This window comes from Delphinus delphis, chromosome 1, assembly GCF_949987515.2.
Source record: "Delphinus delphis chromosome 1, mDelDel1.2, whole genome shotgun sequence".
Classification (NCBI taxonomy): domain Eukaryota; kingdom Metazoa; phylum Chordata; class Mammalia; order Artiodactyla; family Delphinidae; genus Delphinus; species Delphinus delphis.
Genome location: NC_082683.1, coordinates 56,945,316 through 56,970,846, shown reverse-complemented (window position 1 = coordinate 56,970,846; position 25,531 = coordinate 56,945,316). Strand labels below are relative to the sequence as shown.

Sequence of the window (25,531 nt, the reverse complement as noted above, 5' to 3'; positions counted from 1 at the left end):
ATTAGCATCCTGTTCCCATAAATTAGGCAGCTGAGATAAGAACAGTGCATTTTTTTTTTTTTTTAGTAGATCTGTTTCATTGCTGCTCTTAAAAAAAAAAAAAAAGATGTAGGTACACCCTAACAGATCTGTACTGCCACTGAAAATCACCCTGGTGTTTAAAAGGACAATGTAAGAGGTGTTTTGCACTTTATAAAGATCTTCTTTTTCTGTCTCTGACAACTTCAGAAGGGGATAATTTTTCTGATTAATTGAAAAAAAAAAAAAGACGAAAACAGGACAACTTCCCTTTCCTAGGCCAGCTTCACAAGCATCACTCAGGATGCTATCATGTTGTACATTCAAAGAAAATTTAACAAAGAAATGTTTGCCTAGCCCACGGTAAATATATGTAGCTTGACTAACCCAAGTGGAAGCTGCAATAAATGAAACTTACTACTAAAATATTTGAACATATGCCTGTGATTGAGGCAGAGGTGAATCTTTACAAAATTACCCTGTGGCCCTTAATAACAGGTTTGGAAAAATCACTTAGCAACCAGCTTCCTTTTATCCCCATGGGGCATAATTAGACTGTGTCCTGGTTCACAAAGGTTTGTTTTTAAAATTCAGAATCTTGTTTAGGTGTTAAACACAGTCAGTCATTAGATATGCGGATGATGAAAATGAACAGAATAAACAATGTTTGGCCAAGATGTAGAAAGGATTTGTTGTTTCTTACCGGACTTTTCCTCTAAAAGCGTAGGCATGAGGAGGAAAAATAAAGAGAAAATGAACGAGGTGAAATATTCAGGAAGATACCACTCAAGGCTCAGAATAACCTTACTTAAAGCAGCTCTCTAAGGCATGGCTTTTATAAATGCTCCTGTGGATGTCTGATATAGTCATACCCAGGCTGCCAGCTTTATACCACCCCAAAACATGCTGCTTGGCCATACTGATTGTTTTGAGCTGTAGGCACTTGAAAACAGCAAAATCAGGAGAGACTTTCTATGAACAACCCTAATCTGCCTAAACATAAATCTTCCAATTGTCATAAGGGTTTCACCAACCAGGAAGGACTGACTCAACATAGGAGTGGAGACCAGAAATCAACACCATACCCAGACAAACTCTGTCACAAACTATCATATCTCCCATCTATGCTTCCAAGGGTCCATTCATCTTCCCTAAATTACTCTCCCTTAAGAAGCCTCCATCCCTCTCCCTTTTCCCTGTTAAGACGGTATTTAATCCTGAATTCTGAAGACACCTCTTCGAGTTGCTCAATTTTCCTGAGTGTTTGCCAGGTATAAAGGAATAGACATGTTAATAAACTTATGTTCATTTTCCTCTTGTTAATTCTGTCTTTTTGCTGAAGAGTCCCAGCTGAAAACCTAAGATGGGTTGAGGTAGTTTTGCCTCCTGTCCAAGTTCAAGTGCTAGAGGACATAGGCGTGGTCGCCATTTGAGCACATTCTAAGCTCTCTTTTGAATGGTTTACTTTTATCAAATAGATTTGTACTTTCAAAATAGAGAATTATGCTTTGTAATATTGAGAGGAGCGGGAAAATTCCATGAATGCATTGCAGCCAAGCATGAAACTAAAATGTGAGATTTTCCCAAAATTCTAATCTTGTCAGGGAACCTGGTACCTAGTATCTTCTCCCAAGATACTCTGGCTAGAACCATCAGTTTTTCCATCCCATCCTTCATTTGTCCCCACCCCGCATTGGGCAATGACAAATTATTTTCCTGGTGAGTGGTCCCTGGCCCCTGGGAATGCTCTTTTCTTTCCTCCACAGCTGCCTTAATGAGGGCTTCATTTCTTGCCGACAGTAGTACTCCACCAAGCTCCTCCATATTTCATCTCCTAAATCCATCCTTTGTACCATCCCTAGAATTATTTTCCAAAAATACTGAAGTCAATGTATTACTCTGCCCTGCAAAAACTGCTCTATTATTCAGAAAATAGAATGCAACCTCCATTCTGTAATTTAATGCCTTTGTGGTGGGCTTCATCTTACCTTCACTCCCTCGTCTTCCACTGTTGTCTGTATGAAGCCTACACTTAGCTGCAGACACTCCTTCTCGTCTCCTGAACTTGTAGTACACTCACACTTCCCTGCCTTCTGCTCAAGCTGCTTCTTCAGCCTTGATGCCTTTTCCCTCCCTCTCAATTACCATCTTACTTATTCTTCAGGGCCAGTAACATATCCTCTATGAGGGCCTTCCCCAAGGGCCTTTCCAATTAGAATAAATTGTTCCCTGGCATTTATTAGCCTCAGAGAAAACAGAGGTACAAACGGGTAGTATATATTTTTGCAGTTCTTATTTTGTTCTGTATTATTTAGATGTCTCCATTCGATTATTAGCTCCCAGTAATGGTTATGAATAACCTCTGTCTAGCCCCAAACAGAGTGCAAGTCACACAGTAGGCACTCAAAGCATGTCTATGAATTTTATTTTTGTGGTCATTAAAACATTATACAAATGTTTGAAGCATAGTGTCTTTTAAAATATAGAAAGATGGGGGGCTTCCCTGGTGGCACAGTGGTTGGGAGTCCGCCTGCCGATGCAGGGGACACGGATTTGTGCCCCAGTCCGGGAAGATCCCACATGCTGCAGAGCGGCTGGGCCCGTGAGCCATGGCCGCTGAGCCTGCGCGTCCGGAGCCTGTGCTCCGCAATGAGAGAGGCCACAGCAGTGAGGGGCTCGCGTATCGCAAAAAAAAAGAAAAAGAAAAAGAAAATATAGAAAGATGAATTGCTCTCTGAAATAAGGCTGAATTGTATATAATATATAGCCCAAGGGGTATGGCCCCAGTTGTAATGGTTCCTTCACCAGCTCCTATAAATGTGTCACTTAGCTCCTATTTAACTGTTGATCTTTCTGCCCATTAGTGACCTCAGGGGCTGATGTGTTACCAAGGCTCCAAGGAATTAGCACAGCTTTGCACAAACACTGGTGTAAAGCTATGTGACCAGCTCTCAATGCTCTCCTATAGCAAAAAGAAAACGAGTGTTTCAGCATAACTGAGGCTCAAGATAGGGCCCACATCCTAGGTGCTGCTTTCAGACCCAGACCCTTGCGAAGTAGCACAGAAAAATGAAAATGCTTAAGGTCCAGGTCCTTGATTTACAAACAGAAAGAATTTTGGGGTTAAAATCAAATAGCTTCAAAGAAGTTGTCATGGAAGGAGGTGCAAAAGTTTTTATGTATTCAAATTAGCTTAACCCCTTATTTTCTGCTTGCTTTTGCGCAAGACATACTGTTCCTCAGTTCCTTAGTTTGTAAAGTAGGGATGATTGCTATCTTATAGAACAGTTGTGAGGATTAAAAGATATGGATGATAGTGACAGATAAAATTCACTGAGAATTTACTATTATTGTTTTACCTTATGAGGTTGGTGTCATTATTATTTCTAATTTACCAGTGAGGAAAAGGAAGGTCAGTTGCGTTCCAAGGTCACGCGGTTACAAAGGATGAGAGTGGGACTAGATCCCAGCTTGTCTAACTCCAGAAAGCCTGGGCAGGGGTGGGCTCATGGCACAACCCAATTCCCCTGGCCCTTATCAGCACTGGGATTTAGAAACAACAGAGCTAATAGCTTGCAGATCACAGAGCCTGGAAAATAATCTTGGAGTTTTCCAATGGAAGGAGTTAAATAGGTCATGCCTGTCTATCATAGCAGGTCACAGGGAATGAACTTTTCAGAGAGTGAGCTTGTATTTTTAGGCATGGTGTCAGATCTTAGAATTAAACTCTGATTATATAGGTAAATTTCTCAGCCTCTTTCTAGAATTAAGTTCATTTTATTAAATTAGAATCAGAAGAATAAACATGAACACATGAGTGATAAGGGCCCTCCCCTCCTGCCCACTCCAGGCTAGATGATGATTAAACCATCTTTATTCAATATGTTGTTTTAATTGTTAGCAGCTATCAACACCTAGGCTATGGCTGTTGGGCTTAAGAGTTTCTTCAGAATGTTAAACAACCAAAGATAAAACATGACAAGACAATTCTCCTTTGGGGAAAGCAAAGATATTTCTTGATTTAAAATGAACTAATAGCATCAGAATGATTTTTAATTATGGAAAAGATAATAAAAGAAACAAAAAAGACATGTATACCTCCAGGTACTCGTGTTCACAGAAACAAAGTCAGTGAATTTTTGGATTGAACAATATATATACCTAAAATATAACCACTGTCTCTAAGTGCAGGGATGTTCCTGTCCTATGGCCTGAGATAATATAATTTTCCAATTTGCAAGCCTTGTTGAAAGGTAGCTCATCCTTATGATCCAGGAAGCTTTCCAAGGAGCACACAGACCCCTGCCCTCTGCGGATGGAGTCTCTCTCTGGCTGCACTATCCTAAGTCACTTTCTAATGCAAGTAGTCATTCAAGTTAGGGCTTGTTGAAGCCTTCATTCTGCATGAAATCTGCAGCATTTAAAACTGAATTCTGTTGGAGACCCAGACCAAAGCTAACTGAGGTGAATAGAGAAAATATACACCAGAGTTTCAATGATCCTTACATGGAGATTTTGTGCTCTAAATACACCCCTGTCCTCTGAACAAGGAACTGAGCTGCCATGGGAATTTTTGGCATCGAGTTTCACAGAGTGGGATCAAGACACAAAAAGCCAGATCTAATTTAGAAGCTTTTTAAGAGTCCACAATTGTTTAACCTTAAAAATAGGATAGCTATATTTTGAGTCTATATTTTAGCTAATGAGATTTTTTATAGATATAACCACTTCCTATCAGTTATGTATGAATAGTCAGGTATTCACAAGGAGCAAAAGGATTATTTATTCATTTATTAAACCATTAACTGATATTTATTGGGTACCTAATAAAGACCAGACACTATTCTTGGTACCTTGGTGAACAAAACCATAGGAACAACAAACAAAAAACTTCAATGAGCTTTTTGGGGGGCAGGGGAGGAAATAGATAATAAATAATAAATATAATAAGTAAGCAAAGTATTTAGTATTTTAGAAGATGATAAATGCAATTTTAAAAAGTAGAAAAAATATAAGGGTTTGGGAATACCAGGGTAGAGAGTTTTGTGATTTTAAATAAGATGGTCAGGAGAGGCCTCATTGAGAAGGTGACTTGAACAAGCATCGGAAGCTGAGAGGGAGGTGGCAGTGCCAGTATCTAGAGGAAGAGGGCACAGCCAGGGAGCTGGGAGGGGTGGTGTGAGAAGGAAGAGTGGCAGGTGTTAGTCTGGGGTCGTGGTGTCCCCACCGCGAGGGTCTTGAAGGCCAATGTGAAGACTGGCTTCGCTCTGCTCCCAATCAGGAGTTCTCAGCATGGACGTTTAGTCACTCTTGGTTGCTGAGAAGAGGCATTGATGAAACAGATGAAACAAGACCAGAAAATGCCTGGATGTGACATATGTTGTTGTTTTTCACTACTGTTTGGAAGCTTCTTTTGATTCCCCATGTACCATGCTAAAAATAAAATAAAATAAAGATGGGCTTCACACAGGCTGGGAGGTAGAGAGTTTCAACTGGACAAAACAGAATGAGACCAGTCCATGATGCCTTCCCTCTGTGTCGGCCACTTCAGGACAAGTAGCTCAGACTGGCGTGCACAGCTCTGTACCACAACTGTGCTGGTGGCTGATTTGAAACAGTAGTTCTTAAGGTCCAGTTAGTGACTGTCCTTTAGATAATATAAGAGACAGAAGGAAACTTCACCTTCATTCTGTTTAGAAATGAAATTTCCCCCAGTCTTTGAGGAAACATTTTCTGACATAATTAATATGGGTGATTCGCACTCTAAGTTTTTTTTTCTAAAACAATGAAAAAGTACATTCATTGCTGTAGATTATTTCTGGCACTAAAAAAAAAAAAATTCTCCTTTAAAGAACAAGGGGATAGATCCTTTTTTCTTATACTGTTATACTTATTTTTATACTATTATTCATACATTTATAGAAACTCTTTAGTATAAAAATAAATATAACAGTGTAAAAAGATAATAAAGTATCTACCCTTTATTCTCAAGGTCATGGACCACTAAGTGACTGAAATCTGAGATGAGAAAGCAGACATCTCATTAGGATGTATGGGATTAGGGGAAGAGAATTATGACAAAAAACTGGCAGCCTCAGAAAAGGACACATTAATAAACTTTAGAAAAGAACCTACAGATAACTCCTATAAGAGAAGAACAGTTATTGTTCATACTGATCATCCATCTGATAATGAAGAAAAACTTGGTTGAACTGAAGGGGAAAAGATAAAAAACTTTCTCTCTTTATAAAATAATGCGAGGGATATAAGTTGTCTTATATCCCAGTGAAACACCAAGTTCCGTATACTTCCCACAGTGAAGAGCACCCTTCTGTTCAATCAACCAACAAATTTTGTTTTGTTTTGTTTTGTTTTTGGCTGCACCGCGTGGCTTGTGAGATCTTAGCTCCCCAACCAGGGACTGAACCGGGGCCCTGGCAGTGAAAGCGCCTACTGGACTGCCAAGGAATTCCCAGCCAACAGGTATTTTCTAAGTACCTATTATATGCCATTCAGTGTCCTAGACTCTAGAGGAAAGGCCCCATTAAGGCAGGAGTAAGAACCTATAACTTCTGGGTGCAGGATGAGTTGTCATTAACCCAACACTTGCTGAATTGTTCACAAGTTATGTTTCTGTTACAAACTTATTTTCCAAAATGATTGCTTCTTTACAGGGCCCATTCTATCCCGAATACACCATTAACTAATAAAAATGGTTTTAAATTCAACTCTACACTGGTAGGACTAACACAACCAAAGCAGAAGACCTTAAAGATAGAAAAATTAGTCTTTTGGATTACAATTAGCATTGTAATTAAAAGATTGAAAGCATATAATTCAAGATTTGCTACCTCTGGTTGAGGACATCCTAACATTTTTATGTGTGTCAATATTGTAAGTCTATTGTTTCATTCAATTAGATTTTAAGTTGGTAACAGAAATTGAGGGTTAAGGTCTCTGACCCTGGTGTTCATGTTTCTGGAACCCCCAATCAGATTAGGTTGTCTGAGATAGAAGAACACAATGAAAGAATCTGCAGTTATGCAAGGAAACTCTAACTCTTACATCTCACAAAGGGAAGCAAAATACCAGGTACTCAGAGGGTACAACCAGTATTAGTTGGAGAAATAATAACAGAGGCAATCCAGATTGAATTAATATTCTGCTCATTTTCAAGGAAATCAGAACATACAACAGCTCAGGGATTTCTTCTTACCATCGTAGGCTGGGCATAAGGGTTTGGAAAAATGATATTTTAATTTTAAATGTCAGGGAATGGAAGCAACAGAGAATTCCCTAAGGAAAAATAGTTAGTAATGAAGGAAAGAACATACACATATCAGATATGAAACAAATTCTTCTGCGAGTAAGTCGCACGGCTTACTATAATGCAGGAAAGAGAAGAATATATTTTGAAAAAGGAAGATCCCACCCATCTCCCCAACTATCCTTCTCTATAAGGCCTGGAAAAAAAAGAGATACATCTCATGTGCCAACTCCAGAAGATTTTGGCCAGGCTGCTTGCAGCTCTGTCTAGAGGGGGCTTCTCAGACTACATCTGGGATGTGGGATCTAGTTGCAATGTCTGCTGAGGGTTTGGAAGGGGAGTGGCAGTTTATATGCTTCATGCTTGACATCCCTGATCTAATCCCAACCCAAATCATGTTTGATGCGTTGAAGCCAAGCTGAGCCTCTCCCCTCCAACTCGTTGTACTGGAGGTCTGGGCTGAGCGCTTAGCATCAGAATGCATGCAATCTTTACCTTCCCCTTGCACCGTGCTGAGTTTCTACCAGGAGTGAATGCCAGTGTGTAGGAGACTGGAGCTCTCCTCCCTCACAGATGACTCTTTGTTTTATACTGAACTCAATGGGGTGCTGAACCTTCTGCCCAAGTGAGGACAGGAAAGGGGGTGGTGTTACCAAGCAGCAGCAAATTCAGGGATTTTGCTCGCTGGCAGGCTAATTTGGGGGTGGGGGGGCACCTGGAATAGGCAAACAGCACCAGACTGTCCTCAATTAAAAGCTGTCTCTCCCTCCCCAGATTTTTTGATTAAATAACTCCATTATGGATGGCAAATCTCCAGGAACAAGATTAAACTAATTGCCCCTTCATAACTCCATGTCAAATTCTTTAATTCCTTGTATCACTGAATTTTGCAGGGGAAAGAGAGGAGGCAGTAGCACACATGCCAGGCTAGGTCAACTCCTACTCTCTCATCATTTCTATCAACCCTCTTCTCCTTGACTTTGCTCAAGTCCTCCCTCGCTATTTTTATTCTCTTTCTTCCTCCCACAAGTCTCTGAGCTTAAGGAAGAGAGAAATGGAGCTGAAAAGGGAACTGATACTTATAGAGCCCCTTCCTAGGTGATAGGCACCGAAGTGGGCATTTTGCAACATTATCTCATGTCATCTTTACATCAGTCCTGAGAAGGTAGGCATTACTGTTCCCATTTTACAGACTTGGGAACTGAGATGCTGAGTTAAGGAGCTTGCCCATGGACACAGAGATAATAAGATACGGACTCAAAAGCCTGTGTTCTCTCTACTTGACCAATGGGCTTCAAGGAAGTGCTCTCTTTCTTGGTCCCCTTGCTATATCATCAACCTGCCCCTAAAACAGAGCACTTCACGTAGAGATTCTTGGGCCAGAATATGCACAGCAGAGTATTAAAGTTGAGAGGAATTTAAAAATAATTGAATCACAGACCCTGATTCAATGTAGATGAGAAAATATACTGTGGTGGTTTTTATTTGTTTTTTTTTTTTTTTTTTAATATACTGTGTTTTTAACTTGGCAGAAAGGAGGCAGATGCTGGAGTTCAAGTCCTGGCCCTCGAAACTTCAGCTGCCTCTTGATCTTTTGGAGTTGATGTCTTCCGTAAAATAAGGTGAGCACCACCTCCCTGCCTACTTAACAGTGTAGCTGGCTCATTACATCTTTCTGATCATGACAGCTTTTGTAAAACATGAACCATTATTATAATGAACCATCCATATAAAAAATGCTTGCTGATTGATTGATTAGGGGAACTGAAATATATGAGTCATATAAAAACAAGGTGTCTTTCTTTAACATTTAAAACAAAGGTGACACAGAAGCAGTTAAGCCTGACTGACCTATCAGCTCAGCCTTGCTCTCTTGTCACATGGAACACAGGAGAGAGTGTATGTAGAGTGACATGGGCTCTTTAGGCACCATTATAGTGATAGCCTTCAAAGGGTTTGTGAGTAATCAGAAATTATTTGTAAAATGTTTTGTATGATTATTGAAATTTTAATTTTTTCCTCTGGAAAGAGAAACAGTAGCTTTCATCAAAAGTAGTATAATATAGTGGGTAAAATTTTTGAATTGGAAACCAGAACTTCTGAGTTTAAATCTCAGCAACTTCACTTACTAGCTGTGACATCTTGGGTGAATTAATTAATTCTTCTATGCCTCAGTTTTCTCATCTGTAAAATGAGGGTAATAATAGTACCTATCTCATAGGGTGGTTGTGTGGATACATTAATGAACATATGTGAAGCAGCTGAAACACAATCAGTAAGCAAATTTTCATAGCTGCCAACCAGCAACACCATCGCCATCGTAAGTTCTCTAAGTGGTCTCTGACCTTAAGGATGTTTATGAGTAGTCACCAGGAGACACACTCCATTGTTCTGATTAAAAATAGCTATCATTTACTAAGCAACTCCTTTGGGCCTTACATAAATATACTTACAAAGTACTAACTACTTTACATGCACTACTTCCTTAATTTTTATAAGGATACTATGAGATGAATAGTATTATTAAAATGATTTTACACCTGATTAAGCCTTGACTGGGGCTTAAAGGTTTAAGTAACTTACCCAGGATCATGTGGATAATGAGTGCAGAGCCAGAATGCAAACTTAGTTCTGACTTGTCCCAGAGCAAAAATTTGTAATCAGTATAGAACTAAATGCTTCTAGTTAAGGACAACTTCTCAAGGTAAGTCAGCAGTGATCCTCGACTCACCGAAGAACAAAAGTAAAGGAATCAACGGCAGCTCATGACACAAGGAAAAGATGATATTGCACCAAGAATTAAAATATAGCATCTGTCTTTTCAATTCCAGGAAAGCTATGAGAGCCACAAGATTCAAAGCACCTAGGGAGCAAAGCATGTCGCTGAAGATGTGTCCCTGTGGGTTCTGGAAGAAACGGAGATGTCTACCTCTGAGATCCTGAGAGGAGTGAGGAAGTCAGGAGACTGTGAAATGGAGGCCAGAGGGGAAGCTGACCACATAGGTCCACATATTCAATCAGGACTGAGTGAAGACAGGACCACAAGGGGAAGTTCAACCTCTATGTACCGCTTGTGACATCAGCTATACATTGTTTTCTGATAAGCTTGTAGTTAGTTAGCACGAAGGTTGGACCAAGTGTGTCCAATATTTCTGATGCTAGCTCTCAGTGCCTGCTACACAGAAGGTGCTTACTAAATATTCGGTGAATTGATTTGAAGAGGGCTGGAATATTATGTCATTTCTCCATGAAATAAATTTGGTGGGGATGCACAATGTAGGATCCCATTAGGAATGCTAGCCTTCAGTACGGTCTCCTGAAGAAGCACCACACTTATTCAAGGGATTTTGTTAAAACAAAATTAGGAATGCTAAAACAGGAATGCTTCTGGAGTGAGCTTCAAAACCAATCCACAGGCATCACAAAATAAGCTATTTTATTAACACATTTTCCCAGTTTGATACTCAGAGTAATTACTGGTCTTGGCTCTAAATGACTTTTGGTCATTTGGGTTTTCTGATTTATCACCATTAATGATATTCTTAAAAATATGCCCCAGGCTCTGCAGACAATTCTAATAACAACAATCAAATAATCCCTAAATGTAGCATCTGAGTGTTTTCTATATTAACTCATGCCACCCTTACAATAGCCCTGTGAAGTAGGTATGGGAGTTATCTTCACCTACTAATGAAGAAACCATGACTCAGGTTTTGTAACTTGTGCAAAGCAACCCCAGGTAAGAGGCAGAGCCCAGTTATTTGAGTAATTGTGACATCATTGGAATAAGTGTCTATTTGTATCTCCCTCAAATTATCTTAAAGGGAATTAATGGTATTCCATTGTGTATTGAATTTTCATTTTGTTGTTTTTATAAGGGCATATTTCCTTATAGTCCAATATTGCACCCGTTAATTTATTTAGCCCCTTTGAGAAATTTTTACTTTTTAAGGACAAAACCACTCATGGAAGATATAATAGAGGTTTGCTTCTACCCTGAATGTAAGGAGTGTGGTATCAAGGGAAGCAGATAGCAGAACTCTTTATCTCATATCTCTGCTTCCATCTTCTCCTTTAAAGGAAAGATCTTTACATTTTATTAGCAGAAAGAGATGGACTACCGTGTAAGGTAGGTGTTCATTTATTCCCATTTTAGACATGAAGAAACTGAGACTCAAATAGGTTTAAGAAACTTGCCTAAGTTTGCAAGAGGTTGAGTTCAGGTCTAACAGATTCTAATATCTTTCCTGTAAAATAAGCTGGCACTGTATGCTAGGTCCTTCAGGGGTTAAGTACAAAGTTTCTATTTGTGTTTAAAGAAATATCAATCACAAATGTCCAGTATGGAAAAAATTGATTTAAAAGTAGTTCCTCTAAAAGGTGGAGATTTGGTTCAAAATTAAAGTCTAAGATAGGCAAGAGACTGCCCAAACCTCTTTAACTGAATTCAAGACTTGAGATACAGATACATTATAATCCAGGATATGAAAAGACAGAATGCTTTTAGGGCAGGGGACTAGAAATGGGGGAGCAAAGCCATGACTCTCAATAAAGGGTCAAGAGTTAGATTTAAAAATTATGTATATACAGATATAGATAAATACATACATACATACATACATATTAGTGTGATGGTTAATTTTATGTGTCAACTTGATTGGCTGTCAGGTACCCAGATTAAACATTATGTCTGAGTGTGTTGTGAGGGTGTTTCCACATAAGATTAGCATTTGAATTGGTGACCCTCCCCTATGTGCGTCAGCATTATCTAATCTATCGAGGGTCTGAATAGAAAAGAGGTGGACAAAGGAGGAATTCACCCCCCTTTTCTGCCTCATTGTTTGTGCTGGGACACACCTTGTCATCTTGGGCCCTCAGACTGGAATTTGCACCATCAAGTCTTCTGGTTCTCAGGGCTGAGGCTCAGATTGAATTATTTCACCAGCTTTCCTGGGTCTCCAGTTTGTGGACAGCATGTTGTGGGACTTTTCAGCCTCCATAATCACGTGAAGCCAATTTCTTATAATAAATCTATCAGCATCATCTCTCTCTCTCTCTCATCTATCTATACACATATATACATATATCCTGTTAGTTCTGTTTCTCTGGAGAACCCTGAACAATACAACCAGTAATAAAGAAACAAACAACTGCAAAGTACTATGTACACATCAGGTACTGTTACTAGGATATTCTGTGTGCTTTCTTCATTCACTCATTTATTGAATAACTATCTATATGCCCAACGTGTGCCATGTACTGTGCTAAGCACAGGGAACAAAAAGTCAAAGAAGATTTGATTCTTCCAGAGACCAACCATAATCTACAGAAAAATTCCATAAGGACCATTATTACCCTCACTTTACAGAAAAGGAAATAGAAGCTCAGAAGAATTATAGGACTTATCTAAGGTTACATAGGTAGAACATGGCAGACCTGGGTATTATTATACGGCTACCTCCTATTAACCCAAGATTCTAGAAGAAATTATTTATACAAATGGCCAGAAAGCACTTGGAAAAGAATGTGGTAACAAGAGGTGCCAAAATATGCCATGTAGATTTGTCTTCAGAAGGGTTTCTCCCACAGCTGTTAGGAGTGCTATTGGCAGACAGCCTTCAACTGTCAACACTTCAGGATCTGACTCAGCTGCAGAGAGCCACCTTGGCGAAGGTCATGCCCCTTTCTTAGCCTGCCCATATTGGAGCACTAGCTGTATAAAGGTTATCGATCTCAGCTAAATCCAGGACAACCCGGAAGGGTCATTCTAGCTCACAAGTTACCCATGTGATTAGCTTAGGCTGTTGTTGGATGTGCAAAACAGCTTAACTTCTCCCTCTGCCCACCCTACCCCACAGGTATTGAGCCCAACATCCTGCACACTAAACTTGGAATCGGAGTCAGCATGCTGCATGGAAAACCTGTTGAGAAAAGGAGGCACTCTGTCCTTTTTTCATCCTCCAAAGAGCACAACTATAACATGAACAAAAGTTACACAGAGACAGCATTTGGGTTTAATAAATTTCTTTCAACAATGAAACAGCCTTCCTCAAAAAGCAGTGAACTTTGTAAGATAGAAGGAGCACTATTACTGTTGGAGGCATCTCTATCAACCAAATAAGTTGGTATTTTACTTAAGTTTGTTTCTTTTCATCCTTCTGCTGGCTAACACATAGCATAACATAACTGGTATTTAGAAATTAGTGATTAGAATTCTCTAAAAGGAAACTTCCTAGTTTCAATAGGTTCTGGGAATAATTTTAAGATAGATGGGGAGGAAATCCCATTTTCCAATAACTCCCCAAATTTATCTGATTATTTAAGATATAGTGGCACAGAAACTGTGTCAATATCTACCAATATCCATTCACTCCTTTATCTTTTAGTAACAGAACCCTGGATTTTAGCTGGTTATATGTGTATCCAGCCAAAAACTACATTTCCCAGACTCCCTTCCAGCTAATATGGCCATATGACTAAATTATGGCCAGTGGGATCTGGGGGGCAGTGATGGGTACAACTTCTGAATTCAACACTTAAAAGAAACCACTTGCCTTTTATTTTCCCTTTCCTCCATCCCAAGGCTGGAACATGGAGGTGTTTCGTGATGGTAAGGCACCAGCATCCTTGAAAAGGTAGAGCAATAATACAGAAAGTTCCTGGGTTCTTGAATGACCCCTGGAGCAAGACTCTATTACCCATCTGGACTGCCTACCAGCTTTGACTCTTTTGTGGGATAGAGATAAATCATCCATTTATTTAAAGCCATGACTATTTTGGTTTCTGTTAAAGCAGCTCTACCAATATTCTAACTCATACAGATCCCAAATCAACAACTAAAACCTGGGTGATTTTCCTTCTTTACCATATCAGCATGATATCTTACTAGGAGACCACAACATGATAAGAATAGAAATTAACATCTTTTGCCTGTGAGTTGACCTCTGCATCCTCCTGTCTTCTTTTTTGGTGCTTGGCCTTGTCCTGGTCCATACTATACTTGATTTCTATATAAAAATCAAGGGCCCAGGTGAGATCTGGACTAGAATTATGTTCATTTGTCTGTAGAGTAGGATTTTTGCCAGTCGCTAAAACCCTGATTTTCTATGTTGCTGAAGCTTTGTTTTGGGGAGGAGTAATTTTCAGATAGGTTTGTTTATACTGTATATACACATAGATATATATGACACATTCATCCATCCATTCATTCATTTCATTCATTTATCGAGTCATTTGACCATGATGTGTATACAGGAAACCTATCCAAATAAAATGAAAATCAATTCATGATAAGAGATATCAAATGGGTTACAATTCATTAATACATATTCACAGATAGATGAAAAGAACAAGTGAAACACAACTTTATCTTAAAATTATTCAAAAGAAATAGAAATCAGAAATTCAACATAAGACATTGTTATGAATAGCTTACCATTTGGAATTTTCTTTATTTCTAGTAGTGTAACAATTGATGCTTTTGTAGCGTAAGAACCATAGCCTAAATGAAATATTCTGATATATCATTAACTGGTATAGGTCCTATTTCTCTTTTTGTACCTGCATTAAGTGTAGCTGTGTGAATGTCTGATTGCTTGGCTGGAAACATCTAAAGCTGTGCAAAGCATTCCTCATTTTTATCATGGCACTAACTGGATTTCAGAAAGTTATTTCTATTTATCCAGTTCTGGAGATAAAGTTCTACCTATGTCATTGGTGAAATACACCTATATTTGGTTATGGGTTATCTAGAAGAGGGCATGGATTTTAAAGCCAAGAATATGTTTCCAGTCCAATCGCTCTTTACACTTATGTTTATCCAGAAACGTGCCTACCTTTCCCTAAAGCAACAATCACAGCTCATTTTCTTACAGTAAATGTCAAAAATCACAACTCTTTGGGAATCAGAGTAATGAGAGAGCCAGGTTCTCACATTAGAGGGAACCAGCTGGGAGTGTGGAGGCAGTAGTCGGGGGGGGATCCCTTGGTTTGTGGGGCTGCAGGAATTGCCTAACCCTGGGATTACTTCTCTGGGTGTCTCCATCTAGTTTTAACATTGTTTCCCTAATATCATTTTGTCAGTCTCAGCCACGTCATGTCAATATATCACTTTAAAAACTGGTGTTGGGAAGAGCTCAGAGTGACAACCACTCTCCTTGCTGTACCCTCATTATCTGGTAGGAGGAATGACTTGGGCAGGCATATCCGTTTTGATAGATGGGACTTCCCCTTTCCAAGAGTCAACTAGCTTTCAGCAAATATATCCCACACATGTCTGGGATCGTTCTAATAAGTTTTCTTTCACAGAAATTTGTTCACTGAACCCCATGAACTTGCCTTCTTACACTTATCCTGGTAGCTTTCAAATGACCACTAGGTTTATTACACTCTATAGAGAAGTGGATATAAACTGGTTTCAGGCATTGAAATAAACTTTTACGATTGATAAAAAATGATTTAGTAAGTAAAAAATGATTTGAAAGATGTTAACTGAAAAGTGAAAGTGTGTACAGTTAAAATGCCCCTATTACTAGAAATCACCTGTATTGTAGACCAACATGTGAATTTAAAATCTGTACCCTCCATGGCAGAAGGGAAAGAAAACTAATACATGTTATGCCTCCCTTTTCAAGAAAACATCTTAAGATGGCAAGTGAGTATGATTAAAAATTACCTGAAATATCATTTGCTGTGGTTGACTACTATTAGCAATCATGTTAGTTGACCCTAACCGTAGTGGTAAAGGCCATTATAAGCACTAAGCACTAAAGAAGGCATCTTTGTAGACTTTATTCATCCCAGGCAGGCAAACATTTATTCCCAAAGGATGGGTGATTACAACTCCTTTAGAAAGGTTAGTCGAGATATTCCAGAAGCATCTCAAGAATGGTTCAGCATTTATTAATTACCTCGTTCATGGGAAATGCTGCAGGGAGAGCACATTTCTCTAAAGAAGATGCCAAGAAGCCAAGAACATCTTAGCTCCTAGTATGAGAGCCTTCATCTGCTCTTCACAGCTATTTTTAGAAAACAATTGCAGCATTTATCAAGTACTACAGAGAAAACACTGTAAATGTTGGAACTCAGAATGCAGCAATTAGAGAAATTTAGTAGATGAGAATTGGAGAAGGAAGTACAACTTGTAGAAAAATACGAATTTGATTAATATAAATAAGGCGTACCTGTATCTGAGGTGCCTAAATGATGAGATTATTTAAGACAATTTGATAATAAAATATAATGAAGCTTATGAGTTTTAATATCTTTTTAGACTATGATCTATGATGTTAGATTAATATTTCTTTTTGAAGCATTAGCAATGAAAAGGGTTTTTATTTTCCTAAAAAAAAGCAATTTTCTTGGTTTTCTTTCCATGAGTTTTTATGTTTTATATCATAAGAGATGACATTAAGATGTGTTTTTAAAAATCGCTATTAGTAAATTTGTATACTTCATATCGTTTTTAATTGTTTCAGGAGTAAGTCTGGATAATCTTTATGTTATTCTTTCCTTCTCTGAAAAGTGATTGCAGGAAAACATCAAAAAGAAATGTGATCTCGTGCATTTTTACCATTTTGAAAAGCACAGAAACTGCAATATAGAATGAGCATAACTTTCCATGGCTAGAACGAGCTGCTTCAGGTTTATAGACTTCATAAAATGGTGACCATATGCAGCCTTCAGTTTAAGAAGTTTCTGATCTACTTAACATGTATGGGCAGAGCACAGTTCTCTGTCCAACCTCACCAAAGCTTGAAATAAAATCCACTCACCACTGGTGATGGGGAAAGTGCAATGTTGCCTATTGATGCCTTCAGTTCATCTACAGTTGCAGCATTCTTAAGAATGTCTTTAGCTTGCAATGGCTTAATCTTGATATTAAACTTCTTGTGTGATTCTTCTTCCTCTTCCGATTCGCTTGAAGAATAAAAGTGCTTTCCTTTGGTAGGTAGAACACAGTTAAAGATACATAACTCTTTTTTTCTACTGGGAGGCAATGATGAGTATAAGACATGAGTGACTGCACATAGAGGCAGCAGAAGTATCCTTAGATGGTAGAAAATCAAAGCAAAACAAACAAAAATCAAAGGGTAAAGAAGGAGAGAGTTAGAATTTATTCACCTTTCCTTGGAGCAGGATTAAGGATGGTGAATTTCAAGGAGCAATGGTTACAAAGTTGGCCATTTGTGTCTCACTCAGCACACACAGTGACAGGCGTGACAGGCCCACGGGAACTTCCTCTTACTGTGGAGACAGGAAGGCCTCTCTACTGATGATTTGTGATGATTTTTAACTGCTTCAGAGTGTGACCTGCTCTTACCAGAGATGGTTTGCAGGCAAAGCACAAGTCAGAGCTATTTTCCAGCCACCATTAGTGACGTTGTCGTATCGGATTTCAGCAGACAACCCAGTACCCGCAATTTGTACAACTGTTTTTCAGCACAACTTTTCTCTTTCTCCTCACTCTCTCTTTTCTATGAATAGAGCAAGGCAAAATGCCTGCTTGTTAGTGATCAGGCTGTTCTCTGTGCTGCTTATTCATCTCTAATACAAGGGACAACAGGACTTGAGAAGCTTGGGTTTCAGCACCTTTTCAATACAAAATTTATCACCCTGCTGAGAGCAAATGAAAATGAAAATTAAAATATAAAGAAAGGATATAGCCGGGTTCCTCAGGTCTGATGCTGTAGCCTTCTTCATCCAGCTCAGGTGAGTTCTATAAAATACAAGTGCACATTAAGCAATTATTATCCTGACAATGATAAAGGAATTATTCATTTTCCTTCAAGCGTCTTCCAGTTAAGGGTATAGACTTGTCTCTTGTTTTGGAGGTGAGTGCTGGGCCCTATATGTTTAGATATTTACTCACGGATATTTGGAGAGTCTTCCTATTGGGAAAATAAACTAGGAATCAACTGTCAATGAAAGAAAACATTCAAACAGAATTTATCATGCATTTCCTGTAAGCCAAAGACTATGCTGAGCAACATGGCAGGGATACAAAATGCAAATTATCTTTCGACTGTATTCTGGTAAGCAAAAGTTCAAAAAAATATGAAACACAAAACATCAGTGATAGGAGTTTGAAAGGAGAGGAAATTTGTGAGGTTTGGAAGAATTAGAGAGTCTGTGTGTGCCTTTCGGGCCAGATGGAGAGGAGAGGGGAGTCAGTGGTGAGGAAGAGCCTGTACCGAGACACCAAGGCAGGAATGGACAGTATGATTCCTGTAGGGAAAAGGAGAGGCAATGGTGACAATGACAGGACTGGAAAGGAAGCTGTATGGTGGGAGACCATGGAAAAGAAGACCATGGCTGGGGGCTGGGGAGCAATATGCTGGGGGAAGAGTCTGAACTTGATATGGCTACTGCAGCTTCTCAATTAAGGTAGGACACGCTGAAAGCAGAATCTTAAGGAAATATGCTTCAGGATATATTGGGGACAGAAGAAACTGGAGAAAGGAAAACTAATTTAAGATGCTTGCATCAATTCAGGTGAGATGTGCTAAGTAAATGACCAAGTTGTTTGTGGTGGGAAGGGAAGAATCAAGGACATTTGGAAGGACAATTTGTTAGTTCTTAGTAACAGACTGGTCATAAGAGAAAAAGAAAATGGAAGGTTCAAGAAGACTCTGAGATTGCTATCCTCAAATTCTGGGAGTACTCCTGGCTGAACTCATTCTAACAGAAGGCGAGTAACATTTTTAGGAAAAAGACAGGAAAGATAAAAGATAGTTTGCATGACTGGGATTAGAATTATCATACTTTAGTTCCTATTATATGATAAGTACTGTGACCCACGCTTTATTTTACTGTCCCTTCATAACAATCATATGCAGAAAGAATTATCCCATTCACCAAGGAGGAAACTAAGAGGAATTAGACGCCATTTCTCAAGGAAACACACCCAGCAAATGGTAGACCTGGGCCTTGATCCCAGGTATTTTGAGGCTCAACTCTATGCCTGAGAGAGGAAAAGGGTGCAGAGTTCAAGGGCAGCCTCTTGTAGTTGAGGTCATAGGCCTGGAAGTAAAGAAGACAGAGCTGGAGAGAGAGATTTTGGAGTCACTGAAGCAAAAGACATACCATGACCATGGAGAGAGAAGCGGGCCTGAACGCCATGGAAAAGCTGCCATTTATTGGGCATTTATTGTCTCCCTCTGTCCTTTCAGTACTCAAAGCTACTTTTAAAATGCAAGTGTATTAAGGTTACTTTCCTGCTAAAAACCTGTCCCTGGCTTCTCACTGCACTTAGAATAATAGTCAGCACCACTGTGCAGCCCACAAGGCCCTGCCTGATTCTCACAAGGCCTTCTTCCCACTATTAACGTTTATGATTTGATTGCTGCAAGCTCTTTCCCACTTCAGGGTCCTCATAAATGTCCTTCTCTCTGCCTGGAAGTCTCCTCCCTCAAATGTGCAGTCAGTTAAACCTACTTAAACTTTAGGGCTTTGCCTGAAGGCCACATCCTTCCCTAGGCCTTCCCTGCCAAAAACACGATGATATAATCTATTAAGAATAAAACCTTTATTATTACTTAGAGAAAGTGGAGTCTAGTGTATAATTACAAGCACAATTCCTGTGACCTGAGTATTTTTTAGGACCAAGCAAATTCGAGGGAAATTCTGCTTCATTTAAACACTTACATGTTGACAGGACAGCACTAGGGTTTAGAGTTTAGATGGGGTAGCAGAAGTACTTGATGAGTAATTTCGTATTTTAATTATCATGCTTCTTGTTTGCTTAGAGTATCCCATTCCTGTATATTAAAGAATTCTACAAAACATAACAAAAATCTTTCTGGGTGAAAAAGTGTTAATTTTGAGAAAAGAAATCATCCTTCCTTAATATCTTTAGTAACTTCCTTTATAACATTATTTGTGAACAATTTGGATGTAGGATAACATAGGGGCTATCATAGATCTAGGGAATTAAACTGCTAAAAATATCAAAAGATCTCAATTCTGGGAAACAAATATAAGAGAGGACCAGGTAATGAGGTTGACAGAATGACATGTTTTGGACTGCACGAGTGGCATGAAGAATTTAACCTTTCTGAGCTTCAGTTTTCTTTTCTCTAAAATGCAGATAATGTAGTATTTACCTTCTAAGGTGGTAAGAATTCAGTAGCATATAATATTATAAATGGTGGTTGTTATTATAAAAATAAAATTCTTCTTATTAACAAATGTGCAAAAGCATTAACATCAATCTTAATTCTTATGAAAGGGGAGGCTGGGCCAGACAGTCACCTAAGGTATAAGTACAAAGGCATTCTGTAGGGATTGTGAATTTGGGCACTTACTATGCAATAGAAATGATTTTGGATGTGAATATGGTCTACACGTTTTCTATGATTAGAAATCTAAGAGCCATTGTGTCCATTTTGTTGTGGTTGGTGAAGTGTGTGGTGATGAGGTTAATTGCTTTCTGGGGGAATTATGAGGAGAATTTAGGTCTCAGCTGGGATTCACCTTCGCTCCTTGAGAAGCAACAAGTGATTGTCATTTGACCTAAGAAAAATCTGTACCACGAGGCTATAATAATTATCATGAGCTATGGTGTGAAGGTTTGTATTCTCCCCAAACTTATATGTTGAAATCCAAACCCCAAGGTGATGGTATTAGGAGGTGGGGCCTTTGGAGGTGATTAGGTCACGAGGCAGGAGTCCTCATGGTTGGGGTTAGTGACCTTATAAAAAAGACCCCAGTGAGGTTACAGCTAGAAGGTGCCTTCTATGAACCAGAAAGTGGGCACTCAACCAGACACCAAATCTGCTGGTACCATGATCTTGGACTTCCAGGCTCCAGAACTGTTAGAATTAAATATCTGTTGTTTACAAGCCATTCAATTTTTAGTATTTTTGTTAGAGCCGCCCGAATGGACTAGGACATTATGAAATCAAGGCCCAATACTGAAAGCCACTTAGAAATATAACCAGGACTGAAACATCTGGAGTTAATATTTTAAAAAGCATTTTTTGAACACATATTACAGGCTAGGCAGCCTACTGAAATATTCTGCAAATAATTAGCTCAATGAATCCTCGCGACAGTGCTATAAAATAACTACTGACTTCATTTTTGCTGGCCAGCAAATAACCAAAGCCACACATAGGTGATATATGGAGGGGCCAGGACTTGAACCCAGGTCTAATAGACTCTAGTGCTGTTAACTGCTACCTGTGCCGGCATGCTAACTGTGCCGGCACTTCCTAATGAGGTGTTTCACTTATTTCTGTGTCCTATTTTAAATACAAGAATGCCTCGACTCGTTTTCACATTCTGAAATATTTATAAAGACAAACAATCTTCTGATACTCACGTATCTTTCCCAATCAATTTCCGCATAAAATCCATTTGGTGCCCCATTGCTTTTCTTCTGTAATAAATTTGAAAATACGTTTAGAAGAGAAACAATTGAATGAAAAAAAAAAAGGAACAAAGAACACTTCACTCTTATCTGTATTTAGCAAGAGCTATCCAAATCCAACACTAGAAAGACAAATTAGAGCAGCCTATTAAGCAGCCACATTGGTGTAACTGAATGGTAAACTGAGCTGCTGTGACACTGCATAAAAGAACTTACACACTTATTCCACAAAAGACTGTAGGATACCTAAGCATAGAGATATTAACAACTAGCTGTTCAAATTTTATTCAATTACTAGAGAGTCAGCAGCACCTACGTTATAATTTAATCCTCTATACCTTAGGGGATATACCCAGATGTATATACACATTTAAATGGAAATATTTTGACTTCTACATTACTCTCATATACAATTAGTTCCAACAGATCCAAAGAGTATTCATCCAAGCCATTAACTAGTCTTCTTTTAACTTTTCTGACACTGACTCAACTTTTTCCTAACTACCCACTTGACAGAATATAAAGGAAATCAGCTCCAAATTAGTTAATTCAGCCTGTAAGTTTTAAAAATAGTGCTGATATTCTTTCAAGTGGCTTTTCTTACCAAATTATTAATATAGAATTTGAGGATTAAGAGTGGATTTCTATCATCCATGCATCCTAAGCCTCCATGAGCACACATCATTACAAGTGACTGGGTATCAGCATTGTCCTCTCAGGGTTGTCTTAAAGTTCTATTTTGGTCCCTAGACAACCATGACATGTATGGCCATGAGAACTTGACCAAGGATGTGGCATCATCCAAATTGAAATTCCTGGGATTCTCTACTTCTTGTGAGCAAAGGACAAAAACGCAAATGAGGTTTGTAATGGACAGTCCATTCAACAACATTCCTGTAGTTGGCACATGGAGCAACAGTATGTCACAGAGCACTCGCAGATCTCACAACAACACGCATCAGATGCTGACGTGACACACGGGGCTTGAGGACAGGACACGTAATTTCGCAGTCACAAATGAAGGCCAGTTGAAATAAAATGTGAACAGCTGACACTTAATTTGACAAATAGGCAGGAGAAGAAAGCTTTGCATCTATGCATATAGGATCACTAGAAAACCAAATCAGAGGTAACCTAGTAACCATCATCACTGAGTAATACTTACTGCGTGTTGAGTGGGCACTCTAAGAACTAACAGTTGTTTAGTAAGGGTGAAGTGCCTAGGGAATAATGTGTTCATTATCTTCCTCTCTCTTCCTGTACACTAACACTGTACTGGAATTTACAAATGCAGCAACTCTGCCCCACCTCCACCAACCAGCGCCCCAGAATACAGGGCTGGTACCCCTCTTCGTCTGTGTCTTGCTCCTGACAAAGATAATGTACTTCGTCAGACTACATCATTTTAACCTTCTCACAGAATTGCCTTCATTGAATTAGTGCTTCAATGACATTCTTTCTTCTTGGAACAAAGCTTGCTTTAAAAACCTGCCACATCAACTCTGCACCTGTATGAGCTATGAAGCTGCTTTTGAGGACATGGTCCATCGAATAATGTGCCGTCTAATAATAAAAAAAAAATCTCTCTCATAGTGAATGGACATGGTTCCTATTTTCTTTTTGTCATATTTGCTTTCTTTTAAAATTTCTACTTTACCAATCTGTTTGCGTATGTCTTCTTTGCAAAATTCTCCAAATCCTTCTTAGATAGTATGTATAATAAATTCAAAATACAAATGTAATGTATAATAATAAGAAATCAAATAAACTAAGCTGATCTCAAAGAACTAAACTGATGAATTTTGTGATCAGTATAGTACTATTAATAGACCTTTTAGTTATCAAACAATTCTTCAATACAAAGAATTGTTATCTGAAAACTAAAGAGATTAGATAAACTACTGAGTTCAAAATTTTCAAAGTTCTACAGTTGTTTGCTTCCATGATAAGCTCATCTCCATAATCAAAGCCTTTCAAAACCAAGATAGTTGATATGTTCAGCTAAACAAAAACAAAATAAATATATGTGTGTGTATGTTTCTTTCCTGACAACATATACCCGACATTATGACTAAAAAAGTTCCTCGATTTTTTGAATTTTCTAGATCTGGGCTGAGTGAAAATTTCCCAGTTTCCATGGAAACCAATGGAAGATTGAGATAAAGAGAAAGCAAAGCCTATAAAAAGAAATTTTCCTTTAAAATAGGAACATTTTAAACATAAGTACTAAACACAAACAACAAATCATAAAAATACATTCTTTGGGGCAGACATTCAAAACATATGCAAACATACACACACACACACACACACACACACACACAGAGATTCATTAGAGAAATTGGCAATTTGGCCTCATTCATACTAGTGAATTCTTACAAATATATTTGGTTTTGCAAGTGGATATTATCAAGTTAAAGCTAATCCAGAACCTGGCTGAAATTCTTCTGGTCAAACTCCAAGGAAGAAACAATTCTCCTGGTTTAACCATTTAAGCAGCTCATAGTGGTAATATGGAGGTAATGGCTCTATTGATTTTTCAATTGGAAAACAGTGAAAAAGCAAGGAAGTATGTAAGTTAAGTGGGGAAATATTATTTAAAAACTAAGCTTACTATTTAAAGCAACGTTGGCTATTCATCAACATATAAACAGTGATTTTTCTCTTGGAGTATAATTATTTATTCTTTTAATTCTTTTCCGTATTTTCTAAAATTCCACAATTAGCATAAATAACTTCTACAACTTGAATATATGACTGTTATTCAAAGATAATTGAGGCTTACAGCAATGTTGATCATGTTTTAATAGGTATATTACTTTGGTCAGGTTTATTATCTGCTCTCAGATAATATCATGGTTTAAATCAATAAACGTAGTAACAATTGTGTTCAATTACACATTCATCAAAGTTCTTAATTTCCTTCGTGAATGCTCTTCTTTTCCAAGGTCAGATCATGGCCACATAACTTTCCTTGGTGAGAAGTATTAAAGGCACATGATACACTGCCTAAATATAATCTTTTTGCCATTGAGACAGACTTGACTCACTTTGTATAGAACAGCACTATCCAATAGAATTGTCTGTGAAGAAGTAAATGTTCTGTATGTGTGCTGTCCAATATGGTAGCCACTAGCCACAAGTAGCTGTGGAGTACTTGAAATGTGACAAGTGTGACTGAGGAACTGAATTTTATTTTTGAATTAAAACATTATTTATTTACTTAATTAAAGTATAGTTGATTTATAATGTTTCAGGTGCATAGCAAAGTGATTCAGTTATATATATATATATATATATATATATATATATATATATATATATTCTTTTTCAGATTGTCTTCCATTATAGGCTATTACAAGACAATGAATATAGTTCCCTGTGCTCTACAGTAGGCCCTTGTTGTTTATCTAGTTTTATATATAGTAGTGTGTATCTTTTAATCCCAAATTCCCAGTTTATCCCCCCCCCTTTCCTTTGGTAACCGTAACTTTGTTTTCTATGTCTGTCAGTCTATTTCTGTTTTGTAAATAGGATTTGTATCATTATTATTTTTTTTAGATTCCACATATAACTGATATCATATTATATGATATTTGTCTTTCTCTGTCTGGCTTACTTCACTTAGTACGATAATCTCTAGGTCCATCCATGTTGCTGCAAATGGCATTATTTCATTCTTTTTTATAGTTGAGTAATATTCCATGGTGGAATATTCCATGGTGGAATTCCAAGATGTGGTGTATATATGCACCACACCTTTATCCATTCAGCTGTCGATGGACATTTAGTGAGCACTGAATTTTAAACAGCCACATGTGGCCGCCGTGTTGGACAACACAGTTATAGTTGTTGCATAGTCTGGGACAGGATCA

General features: G+C 38.3%; 1 protein-coding gene across 11 annotated transcripts in view; it reads right to left on the bottom strand.

The window, feature by feature from the left end:
- Positions 1-25,531, bottom strand: part of SGIP1 (SH3GL interacting endocytic adaptor 1) — a 211,607-nt gene that overhangs the window by 80,175 nt on the left and 105,901 nt on the right. For all 11 annotated transcript variants that reach the window (XM_060023453.1, XM_060023445.1, XM_060023466.1 and 8 more), the window contains 3 exons: positions 21,609-21,665; positions 17,948-18,002; positions 17,059-17,234 (listed from right to left, as the gene is read on the bottom strand). In XM_060023453.1, the coding sequence (XP_059879436.1) occupies positions 17,059-17,234; positions 17,948-18,002; positions 21,609-21,665 (288 nt within the window). The remainder of the gene's footprint in view (positions 1-17,058; positions 17,235-17,947; positions 18,003-21,608; positions 21,666-25,531) is intronic.